At 31.6% G+C, this 18649-nt stretch overlaps 1 protein-coding gene across 1 annotated transcript; it reads right to left on the bottom strand.

Moving 5' to 3' along the window:
- Positions 1-374: 374 nt before the first annotated feature.
- LOC129922908 (mucin-2-like) lies at positions 375-16047 on the bottom strand. Its single transcript, XM_056011105.1, has 28 exons — positions 15969-16047; positions 14792-14830; positions 14503-14541; positions 14162-14200; positions 13885-13923; positions 13583-13621; positions 13300-13338; positions 12998-13036; positions 12717-12755; positions 12439-12477; positions 12158-12196; positions 11881-11919; positions 11603-11641; positions 11326-11364; positions 11048-11086; positions 10771-10809; positions 10509-10547; positions 10231-10269; positions 9952-9990; positions 9676-9714; positions 9121-9159; positions 8859-8897; positions 8581-8619; positions 8302-8340; positions 8025-8063; positions 7763-7801; positions 3559-3641; positions 375-1624 (listed from the first exon to the last, which is right to left on the bottom strand). The coding sequence occupies exons 1-28, from the start codon at positions 16045-16047 to the stop codon at positions 1577-1579; spliced, it is 1185 nt and encodes a 394-aa protein (XP_055867080.1). The 3' UTR covers positions 375-1576.
- Between the last annotated feature and the right edge of the window lie 2602 nt (positions 16048-18649).

Here is an 18649-nt window from a genome sequence, read left to right as displayed (position 1 = left end):
TGATCAACTGAGGTTTAGAAATGGCTATGATTGTGATAATGTGGAGTTATAATCCAACTTTAAGTGAATCTCTTATAGGTTTGATATTGTATTAGTTTAAGGGTAGTAGTGTTAGTTTAAATTAAAATGAAACTCCTTTTTGTGGAATAAAGGTTTATAAAAATGTGTCCAGTTGAAATAAAACATTACAATTATTGATCCAACAATTTCAGCTTGTGTTGTCCTTTTAATAAAATTAGAACAAATTTAAAGATTTTTTCTAAAGTGTCAAAATTACTAGATGTATCCCTTACATTTTCTGAAAAATATTTATACATGAATGCACATACATATTTTATGTATTCAAATTTATGAAAAGCAATAAAAGTACAAACTTTTGTTTGTGAAATTCAAAATCTCTTTAATCATCTGGATTAAATAGCTATACACAGTATTGAATAGTTGTAGTATTCACATCAAACAGAATAAAGGTATTTTAAATATCAAAGACAACAATATTAATATTTGCATTACATGAGATTATCCACAAAGAAAAAATGCAAATAGATTCTCAATAAAAAATCTTTTTTTTTTTTTTAGTAATTCTGTACTATTAGCCGAAAATGTCTACTTCCATGTGTAATCTTTGCTCACGTTAATGAAGAATTAATGTGAAATTCACTTTGTTAGAGAAATATAGGTTGGTATACTTGTTGGTAATGATTTACAGCCTGTGATTTACTGGTATCAAATATTTTACATGCTTGTTTTTTTTTTTCTTAGTTTACTTTTGTCTCCTTGTTAAGCTCATTCTTTTTATGCAATGGATATGTAGGTGTTTGGTAACTGTAAATTTTATCTACCCACAAAATAAGGACTGCAAAAGAGAAATATAATTTTAAAAAGGGTACAAAAAAAAAAAACGGCATTGAAAAATTATTCTTTTTTTTTTGCTTACAAGTTTTTTTTTAAACCTTTTATTTAATAAATTAAGGCTGAGAGAGAAGGAAATCTGACAGTAAACTGTACTGCTTCATCATTTCATCTTGTATATTATATATATATAAACTAACATATGGGCCAGTACATAAGCATACTCTTGTTTATGATTTTAATATTAGGTCAAGTAAGCTATCTACAAGTAGAAGAGTTATTTACACATTTAAAAGTTATAGTTGAAATATCAGGAAAAACATTTGCAATACCTGCTGTTTTTCATAAAGAAAAACTTGATTTAGAATACTTTGTAAAATTCTTATTTTTATCACATTAAAAAAAAATAGTAAAGCACTTAAATACTTTCTGAACTAAGGCACTGGAATGACTAAATTTTTATATAAATATTTTTAATAATAAATTACAATAGAAAGTGAAAAAAAGAGGTTTACAAGAAAAAAAAACAATTATTTACACATTAGAATTAAAGTTATTTGTCAAGTGTCAAAAGCTAAATTTATAGTACCAACTGTTTAATGAGGAATGACTGAATTTTAAAAAATCATCTTATTAAATCCATATTTGCTATCACAAAAAAAAAAATTAGGCAATACTAAATTAAGGAAAACTAAGTACATTAACAAAATCAAGTTTGTGACTTCTACAGCACATTCACCTTTGGTGATGTTCTCTTACATGGTAGGCTGATCTGTTAAAGTTGAAATACAAACATTAGTTATGCTTTTAACACTTACATTGACATGAGAATATAACCATAAACCATAAAGTGGTCTGCAATAATATTACCTGTAAGGTTTTGTTTTTTTTGTTTGTTTTTTTTAAGAAGAAAGTTTACAAATGGGATTCTTTTTGATTTGCCTGTCAGAGGGTTTAATTTTATTTAAACTGTTGTACATCGTCATGTAAGTAGATTTTGAGTTACACAAAAAAAGGACTGCGAAGAGACATTTAACTTAATCTTGCAATAATTATACCCATTACATACATTTGTGTGCTATCTTTACCTCCAATGTCCCTCACATAGTAATGTTGGCCAGTGCTATTAGCAGCTTTGTGAGATTTAATTTGACTTAGGTTTTGTCTCAAGTCACATCTTTTTCTTTTAAATATCTTTTCTTTTTCTACATTAATATGTCTTACTAAAATGAAAAATGCTTTGTAGATACACTGAAAATTAACATCTGAATCTCAGAATGCAAAAAAACATTTGGCCCAACTAAAGGTACTTAAAAAGCTGTCCCAAACCAACTATTGGCTGCATGGGAGCCTAATAACTTCCAAATGCTATCATTTCGTTTATTCTATAGAAAAGATTGCCCCCTGGAAGCTATGGATTGTTTTCCTAAATTTATCATCTGAACATTTTTGACTTTCACTTGAGCAAACCTGATTGGTGCCATATTAAGAATTTCCTCACTAAGTATTGTATTATATTCGACGAATGTAACTGATGAATTTGTAGTAAGGAATTAAATTTACTGTTGCAGAGACGACAGGGATTCATAGCCTTGGTAGGCAGCTAGTCTAGGAAACTCTAAAATAAAACTTAAAGTTATCAGCCTTTCACAGCCATCTCAGACCACTGAGCCACTGTGGTCAACATTTAGCCTAAACAGTGACTAAGGTATGCACAATCCACAATCACTTTAAAAATACCTAGCACAGGCTGGATAACTTTCAGTATTTCACAAAGCAAGCTTAAAGAAGGATGGCTAAACAAAGGTGCAATTTTGTCTTCACTGGCATAGAGGAAAGTTGCTGATAGCAGATGGCCTCTGAAAGACAGTTGGAGAGCTCTCACAAAGGCCAAGGGACACATAAAAAACCTAGAGGAAAGCCCTTGTAGTCTGTCAGTAGAAGACAGGCATACAAGATTTAAGAAATTAAATAGACCCCATCAGATAATGGCTTTGTCTGCATTAGACTTGGGAAGATATGCAGGTTGCAACTGGGTTTGCAAAGTCACTTACAGTGTTCCCTCAGACCTCAGCAAAGAAGTTTTTTTCTTTAGGATGGGGTTGGGTGTCACTGGTAAAAATTTTGAGAAACACTAAATGAATCGTCACAAGTGATTTAAGAGTATATGTATTTTAAAATATATAATTTTTATATTTTGAGAAACACCTAACTTATTATCATAAGTATTTAAAAATATATAATTTTTATTTTATAGATTTATATTTCATAAATTTTAAAGATTAGAAATCTAAGCTGTGTTACCAAGAAATAAACATTTAATAGTAAAGTACCCTTTTCAGATGATGTAAAGGTTATCTGCTTCTATGGGCAATGGTTACCAGGGTGTTATATGGCCAGCACAACCACAAGCTCTTTCCCTTTTACCAGCTTATGTAAGGTATTAAATATGAGTTGGGTGGACTAAGGGGTGCCCTAGAAATCAAGAGATGATTAAAAGTCCCATTCTTCATAGAGATTTAAGCCTGTGACCTCCCAGTTTAGATGCCAAGCACTTTATCACATTGCCACCATGACCCCAAAATAAGCTTAACATCAGAAACAGAGTCAATTTAAACATCTATGTAAAAAAAAATAATAATTTGCATTCAATCTCATTTTTTTTAAATTTATGCTAAATTCATTTTCAATAATCAACACACATACCTTTTTTTTGTACCACAAGATGAAGATAATCAATAGTATAATTACTACAACGCCTAAACATGGTAAAACAACTTTCAACCAGACTGTTTAAAAAAAAAAAAAGATATTTTTAAAAATAAAAAAAATAGTATATAGTGTAAATTGCTGTGGAACAGTAAACAAAAATCAAATTTGATTTAGTTTTAAAACATACGATACTCAATTAAATTTTAAAAAGCTCAAAGTTAATCCCGCCAGTTACTTTTGGACCCACTAAGTGTGCATTCAATAAATTTATTTTGAAATTAAACCAAAATTTACACAACAAGCAAAATACAAAAATATACTTGAAAAAAAAAAAAAACAAGTCTTATTTAAATGTATCAATTAGTTTGGATCAGTAATGTAATTGAATTTGTAATAAATTTACAATAATAAATTTGTGTGATTAGAAATATTTTTGCCTATTGTTTTTGTTTACAATATGATCCTATCACTTGTCTAGACCAGTTGGAAATAGGTAGGGGAGAAAGCAGATTATCTGGGTGATCAGTGAGATTCATAACAAACGAATATTCACATTTGACTAGAGGACCAACTTTAGTAAAATCACTAGATTTAGAAAGCCTTCAGGACAGAAGACTCAAAAGTAAAGTAGCCATTATACATAAAACACTGAACCATAATCTTCAAATACAAAAACAAAATTTAATGGTTTGGTTTTGGTTTTAGGCACATCGGCACAATTTAGGCCATGTCTGCCTGCAGTCCCTTAAGGACTACTCTCTCTCTAAACAACAGTCATATGATTAAAATCAAGGTCTATTCACAGTTAAAATAGTAAAGGTAGTAAAAATTTAATTATTTGGTAAAAATCTAATGTAAATAGTACATGTTCACAAATTCATAAATCAGATCTTCGTAGATAGCCCCACTTCCCGGATAAAGCCAAGTACCTTCCCAGGGTCGACATTATCAAATAGTGTTTTTAAGTTAGTGGCTCTAAAATATTTCTCCCTGACATCCTGGTATCTGGGGCAATCAACGAGGATATGTTCCACAGTGAGTCACAGTACTCACAAAGTGGGGGCTCCTCTCTCTTCAGCACAAAAGAGTGCATGATGTAGGTGTGGCCAATCCTAAGTCTGGACATGGTCGTGCTACCCTTAGATGTGGGCCGCCACAATCTGCCTGAGTTTACTGTGAGTCTCAGCCTCCCATCGGTTCTGCCACTCTCGATAGGTGGCAGAGGCAATACTTTGTCTCAGGTCCGAGCAGGGAACCTGGGTTCCTGACACCGCATGATTTAGGGCTCTCTTTGCTTCACTGTCTGCGGCTTCATTTCCCTCAATGCCAACAGGGGAGGGGACCCAGATGAAGGTGACATCCCTAAGGTCGGCTGTTATTTGGTCCAACAGCTTCAGGCTCTTATGTACCAATGGGATGTCAGTCTTCATCCGCCCCAAAGCTTGCAATGCAGATTTGGAGTCGGAGCAGATTATAAATTTCCTCCTTTCGGATGCTTTAACGGCCATAAGTGCAAGCGATATTGCATGCAATTCGGCCGTAAAGATGGAGCAGCCATCGGGGAGTCTACGGGAGATTGTTTTGTTCCGAAAAGAGCAGGCACACACGACCTTTCCATCCATTTTGGATCCATCTGTGTAGATGGTGCCATAATCTATAGCTCTCCTGCAGTTCCCTAAAGTGGACTTGTAGTATGCTTGGGTCTGTATTTTCTTTTTTGAAATTAAGGAGGGATAAATTTAATTTGGGTTTATTCATTAGCCAAGGAGGATTCTGAGGGGTTTCTATTTTAGAGATTTGGTCAATGGGTGGGGTTAAATGTTGGATGGGTTCTCTCATTCGAAGGCCCAACGGCTGTATGACGTTAGGCCTTCGATTGTATAATTCTACCTCTGGGGGGTTAAATATGGAGTCGAAAGCAGGGTTTGTGGGTTGGATTTTAGCTGGACTATATACTGCATTGCAAGCTTTTTCATTCTCATTTCCATGGGGAGTTCTCCAGCCTCCACTTGGAGACTTGGAATAGGTGATGTGCAAAACGCACCGAGACAGAAACGCAGGGCAGCATTTTGTATTGGTTCCAGTATTTTTAGATAAGACTTCCTTGCTGCTCCATATATTATGGATCCGTTGTCTAGCTTGGATCGAATTAGACTCCAATATAGCAGCAGCAAGGTATCTCTGTCAGCTCCCCAGTCCGTATGGCTGAGTACTCTAAGTATGTTTAATGACTTTTGGCATTTCTTCTTAAATTCCTTAATGTGGGGGAGAAAATTAAATTTGGAATCTAGGGTGAGGCCTAAAAATTTTGTAGTTTTCATGACAGGGATCTTCTTTTTGTGTATAAATAGTTCAGGGTCTGAGTGGAGTCCCCTTAAATTACAAAAATGCATACTAACTGTTTTGGAGTCCGAAAATTTAAAACCATTATCGTTTGCCCAATTTTAAATTTTGTTTAAACATAACTGTAATTTTCTTTCTAAGGTGTTCATGTTTTTCCCATAAGTAAAAATGACAAAGTCATCAACATACAAAGAGAACTCTATGCCAGGGGACAGAGCATTTATGATGCTATTTATTTTAATGTTGAACAGGGTGACTGACGGAATGCTGCCCTGGGGTACACCCATTTCCTGGTCATGAGTGTCAGAAGCGGAGTTGCCCACTCGAACATGAAATTTTCGGTCTTTCAGGAATTCCCCCACAAAACGGAGAAGGTGTCCCTTAAGCCCCATAAGCTCCACGTCACGTAGAATGCCATGTTTCCAGGTTGTGTCTTAGGCCTTTTCTATATCGAAGAATACAGCTACTAGATGTTCTCTTCTGAGTAATGCATTTCTAATATTAGCTTCCAGCCTTACCAGGTGGTCAGTTGTTGTCCGCCCCTGCCGGAATCCGCACTGGTAGTTGGAGATCACTTTATTCCTCTCCAGGTACCAGACCAGCCTACTGTTTATCATTCTTTCCATGGTTTTGCAGAAGCAGCTTGTTAGTGCTATTGGTCGATAGTTAGCTGGGTCAGAGCCGTCTCTTCCCGGTTTAGGTATCGGCATAACTGTGGCTTTCCTCCAGCTGTTTGGGAAAGCGCCTGTTTGCCACACACAGTTATAGACCCCTAGCAGGACTGCCAATGAGGGTTCGGGAAGGTGCTTGAGGGATTGGTAATGGATTTCATCTTCTCCAGGTGCTGTGTCATGTGACTTGTCCAGCGATTCCCTCAGTTCCTCAAGCGAAAACGGTTTGTTGTAGTCTTCATTGTTCTCTGACCTGAAATCAATGGGGTGTTTTTCCTCCCTGGTTTTGACTTTTTGGAACTCTGGCGTGTAGTGTGCAGTGGATGATTTTTCTGCTATTGAGGATGCAAGGCAGTCAGCTATTTCTCTGGGGGACGTGACAGTTCTTCCTTGGTTTTTCAAATGCCCTATTGCATTTGATTCTTTCCCTTTGATTCGCCTTACTGCCTTCCAAACCGCTCTAGCAGAAGTTTTGGCATCCAGACTACTGACAAAACTTCTCCAGGAATTCCTTTTCGCTGACTGTATGGTTTGTCTAGCCTTTGCTCTAGCTATCCTGAATAGCTTTAGGTTTTCCTGGGAAGGATTCTTTATAAATGCAGCCAGTCGTTTTTTCCTATCGCCAATAGCACTTTTGCAAGCTGTATCAAACCATGGTTTGCTACGCCGTTTTGGATTTGCAGAGGTAAGGGGTACAACTTTCCTGGCTATACTTAGTAGCTTACTAGCAATGGTATCAGCTGGGTTCTGTTCATCGAGGATATTTTCTGTGATATCCTCGGAGCATCTTTTTTGGAATTGTTCCCAATCCTTATTCAGTTTCCACCGATGAGGTCATCCCAATGAAGGGAGATTGTTAGTAATGATGATTGGGAAGTGATCACTTCCCCGTAGATCATTGCAGACTGAACATTTAAAGTCGTCCAGAAGTCCGGGAATGCATATGGATAAAATATAAGAGTCTTGAGTCTGATAGCAATTACTAAAAAATGATATAAAAGGTTAATAGTGCACTAGTATATATCATTCTATCATATATATATATATATATATATATATATATATATATATATATATATATATAAATTAGTGAAAAAATAACTGAACAAGTGATAATTAAATAAAATTTCATAACAAAATACTCATTCCATATAAAAATTTTTTTATACTTTTGGAAGACTTACGAGAGGTCTCGGCTGCCAATGGCTTGCTGGGGCTGACTACTGTGGAAAGGAAATCAAAACAAGATAAAATATAAGAGTCTTGAGTCTGAAAGCAATTACTAAAAATGATATAAAAAGTTAATAGTGCACTAGTATATATCATTCTATCATATATATATATATATAAATTAGTGAAAAAATAACTGAAAAAGCATAATTAAATAATATTTCATAACGAGATACTCATTCCATATAAAAAAAATTAAACTTTTGGAAGACTTACGAGAGGTCTCGGCTGCCAATGGTGTACTGGGGCTAATTACTGTGGAAAGGAAATCAAAACAAGATAAAATATGAGTCGTGAGTCTGATAGCAATTACTCAAAAATGATATAAAAGGTTAATAGTGCACTAGTATATATATATATCATTCTATCATATATATATAAATATATATATATAAATTAGTGAAAAAAATAACTGAAAAAGGATAATTAAATAATATTTCATAACGAGATACTCATTCCATATAAAAAAAAATTAAACTTTTGGAAGACTTACGAGAGGTCTCGGCTGCCAATGGTGTACTGGGGCTGATTACTGTGGAAAGGAAATCAAAACAAGATAAAATATGAGTCTTGAGTCTGATAACAATTACTCAAAAATGATATAAAAGGTTAATAGTGCACTAGTATATATATATATCATTCTATCATATATATATAAATATATATATATATAAATTAGTGAAAAAATAACTGAAAAAGCATAATTAAATAATATTTCATAACGAAATACTCATTCCATATAAAAAAAAAATTAAACTTTTGGAAGACTTACGAGAGGTCTCGGCTGCCAATGGTGTGCTGGGGCTGATTACTGTGGAAAGGAAATCAAAACAAGATAAAATATGAGTCGTGAGTCTGATAGCAATTACTCTAAAATGATATAAAAGGTTAATAGTGCACTAGTATATATATATATCATTCTATCATATATATATAAATATATATATATAAATTAGTGAAAAAAATAACTGAAAAAGGATAATTAAATAAAATTTCATAACAAAATACTCATTCCATATAAAAATTTTTTTATACTTTTGGAAGACTTACGAGAGGTCTCGGCTGCCAATGGCTTGCTGGGGCTGACTACTGTGGAAAGGAAATCAAAACAAGATAAAATATAAGAGTCTTGAGTCTGAAAGCAATTACTAAAAATGATATAAAAAGTTAATAGTGCACTAGTATATATCATTCTATCATATATATATATATATAAATTAGTGAAAAAATAACTGAAAAAGCATAATTAAATAATATTTCATAACGAGATACTCATTCCATATAAAAAAAATTAAACTTTTGGAAGACTTACGAGAGGTCTCGGCTGCCAATGGTGTACTGGGGCTGATTACTGTGGAAAGGAAATCAAAACAAGATAAAATATGAGTCGTGAGTCTGATAGCAATTACTCAAAAATGATATAAAAGGTTAATAGTGCACTAGTATATATATATATCATTCTATCATATATATATAAATATATATATATAAATTAGTGAAAAAAATAACTGAAAAAGGATAATTAAATAATATTTCATAACGAGATACTCATTCCATATAAAAAAAAATTAAACTTTTGGAAGACTTACGAGAGGTCTCGGCTGCCAATGGTGTACTGGGGCTGATTACTGTGGAAAGGAAATCAAAACAAGATAAAATATGAGTCTTGAGTCTGATAACAATTACTCAAAAATGATATAAAAGGTTAATAGTGCACTAGTATATATATATATCATTCTATCATATATATATAAATATATATATATATAAATTAGTGAAAAATAACTGAAAAAGCATAATTAAATAATATTTCATAACGAGATACTCATTCCATATAAAAAAAAAATTAAACTTTTGGAAGACTTACGAGAGGTCTCGGCTGCCAATGGTGTGCTGGGGCTGATTACTGTGGAAAGGAAATCAAAACAAGATAAAATATGAGTCGTGAGTCTGATAGCAATTACTCAAAAATGATATAAAAGGTTAATAGTGCACTAGTATATATATATATCATTCTATCATATATATATAAATATATATATATAAATTAGTGAAAAAATAACTGAAAAAGGATAATTAAATAATATTTCATAACGAGATACTCATTCCATATAAAAAAAAATTAAACTTTTGGAAGACTTACGAGAGGTCTCGGCTGCCAATGGTGTACTGGGGCTGATTACTGTGGAAAGGAAATCAAAACAAGATAAAATATGAGTCTTGAGTCTGATAACAATTACTCAAAAATGATATAAAAGGTTAATAGTGCACTAGTATATATATATATCATTCTATCATATATATATAAATATATATATATATAAATTAGTGAAAAAATAACTGAAAAAGCATAATTAAATAATATTTCATAACGAAATACTCATTCCATATAAAAAAAAAATTAAACTTTTGGAAGACTTACGAGAGGTCTCGGCTGCCAATGGTGTGCTGGGGCTGATTACTGTGGAAAGGAAATCAAAACAAGATAAAATATGAGTCGTGAGTCTGATAGCAATTACTCTAAAATGATATAAAAGGTTAATAGTGCACTAGTATATATATATATCATTCTATCATATATATATAAATATATATATATAAATTAGTGAAAAAAATAACTGAAAAAGGATAATTAAATAAAATTTCATAACAAAATACTCATTCCATATAAAAATTTTTTTATACTTTTGGAAGACTTACGAGAGGTCTCGGCTGCCAATGGCTTGCTGGGGCTGACTACTGTGGAAAGGAAATCAAAACAAGATAAAATATAAGAGTCTTGAGTCTGAAAGCAATTACTAAAAATGATATAAAAAGTTAATAGTGCACTAGTATATATCATTCTATCATATATATATATATATAAATTAGTGAAAAAATAACTGAAAAAGCATAATTAAATAATATTTCATAACGAGATACTCATTCCATATAAAAAAAATTAAACTTTTGGAAGACTTACGAGAGGTCTCGGCTGCCAATGGTGTACTGGGGCTAATTACTGTGGAAAGGAAATCAAAACAAGATAAAATATGAGTCGTGAGTCTGATAGCAATTACTCAAAAATGATATAAAAGGTTAATAGTGCACTAGTATATATATATATCATTCTATCATATATATATAAATATATATATATAAATTAGTGAAAAAAATAACTGAAAAAGGATAATTAAATAATATTTCATAACGAGATACTCATTCCATATAAAAAAAAATTAAACTTTTGGAAGACTTACGAGAGGTCTCGGCTGCCAATGGTGTACTGGGGCTGATTACTGTGGAAAGGAAATCAAAACAAGATAAAATATGAGTCTTGAGTCTGATAACAATTACTCAAAAATGATATAAAAGGTTAATAGTGCACTAGTATATATATATATCATTCTATCATATATATATAAATATATATATATATAAATTAGTGAAAAATAACTGAAAAAGCATAATTAAATAATATTTCATAACGAGATACTCATTCCATATAAAAAAAAAATTAAACTTTTGGAAGACTTACGAGAGGTCTCGGCTGCCAATGGTGTGCTGGGGCTGATTACTGTGGAAAGGAAATCAAAACAAGATAAAATATGAGTCGTGAGTCTGATAGCAATTACTCTAAAATGATATAAAAGGTTAATAGTGCACTAGTATATATATATATCATTCTATCATATATATATAAATATATATATATAAATTAGTGAAAAAAATAACTGAAAAAGGATAATTAAATAATATTTCATAACGAGATACTCATTCCATATAAAAAAAAATTAAACTTTTGGAAGACTTACGAGAGGTCTCGGCTGCCAATGGTGTACTGGGGCTGATTACTGTGGAAAGGAAATCAAAACAAGATAAAATATGAGTCTTGAGTCTGATAACAATTACTCAAGAATGATATAAAAGGTTAATAGTGCACTAGTATATATATATATCATTCTATCATATATATATAAATATATATATATATAAATTAGTGAAAAAATAACTGAAAAAGGATAATTAAATAATATTTCATAACGAGATACTCATTCCATATAAAAAAAAATTAAACTTTTGGAAGACTTACGAGAGGTCTCGGCTGCCAATGGTGTGCTGGGGCTGATTACTGTGGAAAGGAAATCAAAACAAGATAAAATATGAGTCGTGAGTCTGATAGCAATTACTCAAAAATGATATAAAAGGTTAATAGTGCACTAGTATATATATATATCATTCTATCATATATATATAAATATATATATATAAATTAGTGAAAAAAATAACTGAAAAAGGATAATTAAATAATATTTCATAACGAGATACTCATTCCATATAAAAAAAAATTAAACTTTTGGAAGACTTACGAGAGGTCTCGGCTGCCAATGGTGTACTGGGGCTGATTACTGTGGAAAGGAAATCAAAACAAGATAAAATATGAGTCTTGAGTCTGATAACAATTACTCAAAAATGATATAAAAGGTTAATAGTGCACTAGTATATATATATATCATTCTATCATATATATATATAAATATATATATATATAAATTAGTGAAAAAATAACTGAAAAAGGATAATTAAATAATATTTCATAACGAGATACTCATTCCATATAAAAAAAAAATTAAACTTTTGGAAGACTTACGAGAGGTCTCGGCTGCCAATGGTGTGCTGGGGCTGATTACTGTGGAAAGGAAATCAAAACAAGATAAAATATGAGTCGTGAGTCTGATAGCAATTACTCAAAAATGATATAAAAGGTTAATAGTGCACTAGTATATATATATATCATTCTATCATATATATATAAATATATATATATAAATTAGTGAAAAAAATAACTGAAAAAGGATAATTAAATAATATTTCATAACGAGATACTCATTCCATATAAAAAAAAAATTAAACTTTTGGAAGACTTACGAGAGGTCTCGGCTGCCAATGGTGTACTGGGGCTGATTACTGTGGAAAGGAAATCAAAACAAGATAAAATATGAGTCTTGAGTCTGATAACAATTACTCAAAAATGATATAAAAGGTTAATAGTGCACTAGTATATATATATATCATTCTATCATATATATATAAATATATATATATATATAAATTAGTGAAAAAATAACTGAAAAAGGATAATTAAATAATATTTCATAACGAGATACTCATTCCATATAAAAAAAATATTATACTTTTGGAAGACTTACGAGAGGTCTTGGCTACCAATGGTTTGCTGGTGCTGAGTACTGTGGAAAGGAAATCAAAACAAGATAAAATATGAGTCGTGAGTCTGATAGCAATTACTCAAAAATGATATAAAAGGTTAATAGTGCACTAGTATATTTCATTCTATCATATATATATATATATAAATATATATATAAATTAATTTTTCTTAAAGTGTTTCCTAAAAAAGTGAAAAAATAAATGAAAAAAGATAAGTAAATAAAATTTAATAACGAGATACTCATCCCATATAAAAAAAAAATTAAACTTTTGGAAGACTTACGAGAGGTCTCGGCTTCCAATGGTGTGCTGGGGCTGATTACTGTGGAAAGGAAATCAAAACAAGATAAAATATGAGTCTTGAGTCTGATAACAATTACTCAAAAATGATATAAAAGGTTAATAGTGCACTAGTATATATATATATCATTCTATCATATATATATAAATATATATATATATATATAAATTAGTGAAAAAATAACTGAAAAAGGATAATTAAATAATATTTCATAACGAGATACTCATTCCATATAAAAAAAACATTATACTTTTGGAAGACTTACGAGAGGTCTCGGCTACCAATGGTTTGCTGGGGCTGAGTACTGTGGAAAGGAAATCAAAACAAGATAAAATATAAAAGTCTTGAGTCTGATAGCAATTACTCAAAAATGATATAAAAGGTTAATAGTGCACTAGTATATTTCATTCTATCATAAATATATATATAAATATATATATAAATTAATTTTTCTTAAAGTGTTTCCTAAAAAAGTGAAAAAATAAATGAAAAAAGATAAGTAAATAAAATTTCATAACGAGATACTCATCCCATATAAAAAAAAAATTAAAAATTTGGAAGACTTACGAGAGGTCTCAGCTGCCAATGGTGTGCTGGGGCTGATTACTGTGGAAAGGAAATCAAAACAAGATAAAATATGAGTCGTGAGTCTGATAGCAATTACTCAAAAATGATATAAAAGGTTAATAGTGCACTAGTATATATATATATCATTCTATCATATATATATAAATATATATATATAAATTAGTGAAAAATTAACTGAAAAAGGATAATTAAATAATATTTCATAACAAGATACTCATTCCATATAAAAAAAATATTATACTTTTGGAAGACTTACGAGAGGTCTCGGCTGCCAATGGTATGCTGGTGCTGAGTACTGTGGAAAGGAAATCAAAACAAGATAAAATATAAGAGTCTTGAGTCTGATAGCATTACTCAAAAATGATATGGTTAATAGTGCACTAGTATATATCATTCTATCATATGTATATATATAAATATATATAAATATATATATATATATATATATATATATATATATATATATATATAATATAGTTTTTCTTAAAGTGTTTACTAAAAAAAGTGAAAAAATAAATGAAAAAAGATAAGTAAATAATATTTCATAACAAGATACTCATTCCATATGAAAAAATATTATACTTTTGGAAGACTTACGAGAGGTCTCGGCTGCCAATGGCTTGGTGGGGCTGACTACTGTGGAACGGAAATCAAAACAAGATAAAATATAAGAGTCTAGAGTCGAATAGCAATTACTAAAAATGATATGAAAGGTTAATAGTGCACTAGTATATATCATTCTATCATATATATATATATATATATAAAAATATATATTATTTATATAAATTAGTAAAAAAATAATTGAACAAAAGATAATTAAATAAAATTTCATAACGAGATACTCATTCCATATAAAAAAATATTATACTTTTGGAAGACTTACGAGAGGTCTCGGCTGCCAATGGTTTGCTGGGGCTGAGTACTGTGGAAAGGAAATCAAAACAAGATAAAATATAAGAGTCTTGAGTCTGATAGCAATTACTCAAAAATGATATAGAAATAAAAGGTTAATAGTGCACTAGTAGGCCTATATATATCATTCTATCATATATATATATAAAATTTTATAAATATATTATATATATATAGAAATATAGATAGATCTATAACTATATATAAAATATAATAATATATTATAATATATTAGGCCTATATTATACTATATAAATTAGATTCTATTATATTTATATAAATTAGTTTTTCTTAAAGTGTTTACTAAAAAAGTGAAAAAATAAATGAAAAAAGATAAGTAAATAATATTTCATAACGAGATACTCATCGCATATAGATTTTCTAGATCTAAAAAGCATAGGCCTATGTGCTTGCCTCAAGATTTAAAAACGCCAGAATAACTGACTAGGGGATCTCTCTAAATCTTTCTCAGTTCAACTTTGATATTTAAAGTTTTTCAGGTCAATTATTTGGCAGCTGTCTATCCGCATGTATGAAGACGTACTGACGTGACCTCAGCTGCTCGCGCGCTCTACTAGCAGTTCGCGCCCGTTCACTGTCCCTTTCTCTCTCTCCTCTCTTAGTACGGTAAATCTTGAATGTATGTAATATAGAGGGTCTAGATTTAGATTTTTTTCTATAAATTATTCTTGAAATAATATTATTGATTAGATGGTATTTTATGTTTTTAATTGGGGAATTTTAATTAATATATGAGTCTTTCTGAGTATTTTATTAGATTTGGTATTTGAAGATTATGGTTCAGTGTTTTATTTATAATTGCTATAAATACAGTTAAATTATTATGAGCTTTAAAATTAAGATTTAAAAATGAAATAAAACATAAGTAAGGTTAAAAAAGGGTCTTTTCAAGAGACATCCGGTGCTTTTAGAGTTGGTATTGGAAAGACTCGCCGCATCCAATGAGGTTTTTTCCCTACTGCAAAACATAGCATTGGTTAATAATGACCGTTATTAGTTTTGGGTGAGTGCAGTGTCTACAGATGAGTGGGTGTGTTGTCTTCATTCTGCTCCTTCTAAAAGATTCACGTATAAGATGCACTATAATAACATAAGCAAGAAGATTACTTCATATCTGAACAACTTACTAGAGTCGGAACTCGTCGAAGGGTCAGGTTTGAAAAATATGACTACAGGGTCATAATCTACGTTTTGAAGAAAAAACATTTTATAAATAATGACAAGTAAATGTATACTATACTATACATAAGACATAAGTCTTATTATATACAGTAGCGTCACTAAGGTCGGTGTCATCCGGTGCATTCAACCCCTTTCGTCAATCTACTTTCCCTCAATCCAAAATATGCACACAAAAAAAAACTATTCTTCTCTTTGTTGAAAGGATTACCTGTATTTTTTTTTTATTGTTAAACAAATAAGAATGAATGTTGACACTATTATACATTTTTAAAAGGATAATATTTAATTTTATATCAAAATGTAAGCTTATTAAAATAAGAAACAGATTTTTAGACTTTACGGAAACAGTTTAACTTTGAAATAGTTTTTTTTTATTGTTAAAATTGACGCGTGTCCATTGACCAGTGGTGCCTCGCTATGGGAACCTTATACATTTCCGATACAAATGTTCTATTGAGCATACTCTCTATGGTCTTATTATTAACAAATCCGGATTCCACCGTGTCACGGAACATAGTTTGGACATTGTTAACCTAGACCCAAGAATTAACTTTTGCTGTCTACTTAGCTTGATGCTTCAGTAGTAACTGGAGTGAAGCCCTAGGCGCCAAGTATTTTGCTGCGTTTTGAGCTTCGTAAACTTCTTATGCTGGCTAGTAGAACACACACTTTATTTAATACTTCTGTCAATCGCCCTTCTCTAGATCAGGTCAAATAATTAACGTACTACTTGTCGTGCGCATCTGGTAGGGTATTTTCGTTTGAGCACCATAAGGTCTTATTAGTTCTGTTTCTAAGGATGCGCTATATTGGTGTCATTGTTCTCTTGTTGTGCCTTGAGATGAGTCTCTTTGTGTTCTCTTGGTGTGCCTTGAGATTGAGTTATCTGTGTGGTGTTATTCCCCAGTATTGGGTAAGTTAGTTTATTTTACTATCTTCTACATGTCGTAGCTTTACAATCGTTTCTTTAATAATCGTGAGAATGGCGGTATCAAAGGAGTGTGTATTTTTCTTATCTAGGGACGCAGGCTTGGGACTCTGCTGGAGTCAAGTCTGAGTTGTAGGCTTTGTAGTTGACTATTGCCTGTGGCGTTGGGTTGGCGTTGTGAAGCCTGATTGACCATGGCACTGAGATTAAGGTGTGCTATAGCCCTTTGAATGTAATCTGTAATTGCTATTGATATTTATTCATAATGTATGCCTCATAATATCATATATATCATTAACTCATTAAACCTTTGTTGTTATATGCAATATTGTTATTCACTAGTATACGTTGATATGTGGTTTATTCGTTCCTAGATATTTATTGCATAAATTGATTACTAGACTGTTAGGGGTGCCCAGGCAGACGAGCCAAGGCTAAATTATAACCCCGGCATAAAGTTAATAAACACTGCTCAGGTGGGGAGCCCGGCGGAGTACATCATACCCTAGATGAGCGCGAGGACAAAACCCACCTGACACTACTTTCATAACTAGCGATCTTAAAGCTGATCCATGTAAAGCTCGTCCGTTTCTTTGGCCGATAATTAAAGCACGTGACCCTATTTCGGGTACCAATTTGAGTTGGTAGATAGATAGATAGATAGATAGATAGATAGATAGATAGATAGATAGATAGATAGATAGACATATATTGAGATAGATAAATAGATAGATAGATAGATAGACAGAAATATAAATAGATAGATAGATAGATAGATAGATAGATAGATAGATAGATAGATAGATAGATAGATAGATAGATAGATAGATAGATAGATAGATAGATAGATAGATAGATAGATAGATAGATAGATAGATAGATAGATAGATAGAACGCTAACCTGGTATCTCTAATTGTATTGACGATCGTTCGAAGACATAAGGGCTGTTCTGAGAGACCTTACATATGTAGTTGTCTTGGTCTGAATAACTTGCCATTGTAATGGTCAAAATTGCATTGTTTGTTTGATTTGAAATCGCGATAAACCGGTCTTCCCAGTTGCCGCCTGGATAGCAGAACACTGTGGACGTAAAGCTGCATCTACAGATGGGAAGAGAGTTTTCCGTGTGCCTGTACCAATCAACGTAGCCCTCATAGTTTGGCATGTCTGTCCATGTACAAATCAAATCCACGGTCCAAGTTTTTGTGCTTATTTCTGCTTTTAAATTGATACTTGTATCCACTTTAAGAGCTTCAGATAGATATACAACTGGAAAAAAAATGTAGAATGATGCATGTAAACAGTTGTGTTTCATTAATAATCTGGAAAAAAAATGCTAAACCTGTTACAATAGGCAATGTGTATATTTCATCACAGATCTGTACGAGGTGGAATAGAGCTATTGGTCTCCACTGCCCACTGGTGACGACGTCGCAAACCAGTGCTGAGGCATACTACAACGATTGGTCTTGTTTTGAGTCATGCCTTGGCTAGTGTAGTGTAGTCATATGTCATGCCTTGGCTAGTGTAGTGTAGTAGTACGTCATGGCTATCTACATGATTGTATAACATCATTGAAACAAAGCGCTTTAACTGGCCGCATGTTTATAGCCATGATTAAATGTGTATGTGAGATGGATTGATATACAAATATGTTACACTATACATATTATAATATAACCCTGCCCAAATAATTT

The sequence above is a fragment of the Biomphalaria glabrata genome, chromosome 14 (assembly GCF_947242115.1).
Source record: "Biomphalaria glabrata chromosome 14, xgBioGlab47.1, whole genome shotgun sequence".
Classification (NCBI taxonomy): domain Eukaryota; kingdom Metazoa; phylum Mollusca; class Gastropoda; family Planorbidae; genus Biomphalaria; species Biomphalaria glabrata.
Note: the sequence above shows the minus strand (reverse complement) of the source record. Positions and strands in the feature narration are given on the sequence as shown.

Coding starts and splice junctions, on each gene's coding strand:
- LOC129922908 (XM_056011105.1), bottom strand. CDS start 16,047: ATGTTTTTTCTTCAAAACGTAGATTATGACCCTGTAGTCATATTTTTC. Junction 12,197..12,438: donor ATTGGCAGCCGAGACCTCTC/GTAAGTCTTCCA, acceptor TCCTTTCCACAG/TAATCAGCCCCAGTACACCA. Junction 8,064..8,301: donor ATTGGCAGCCGAGACCTCTC/GTAAGTCTTCCA, acceptor TCCTTTCCACAG/TAATTAGCCCCAGTACACCA.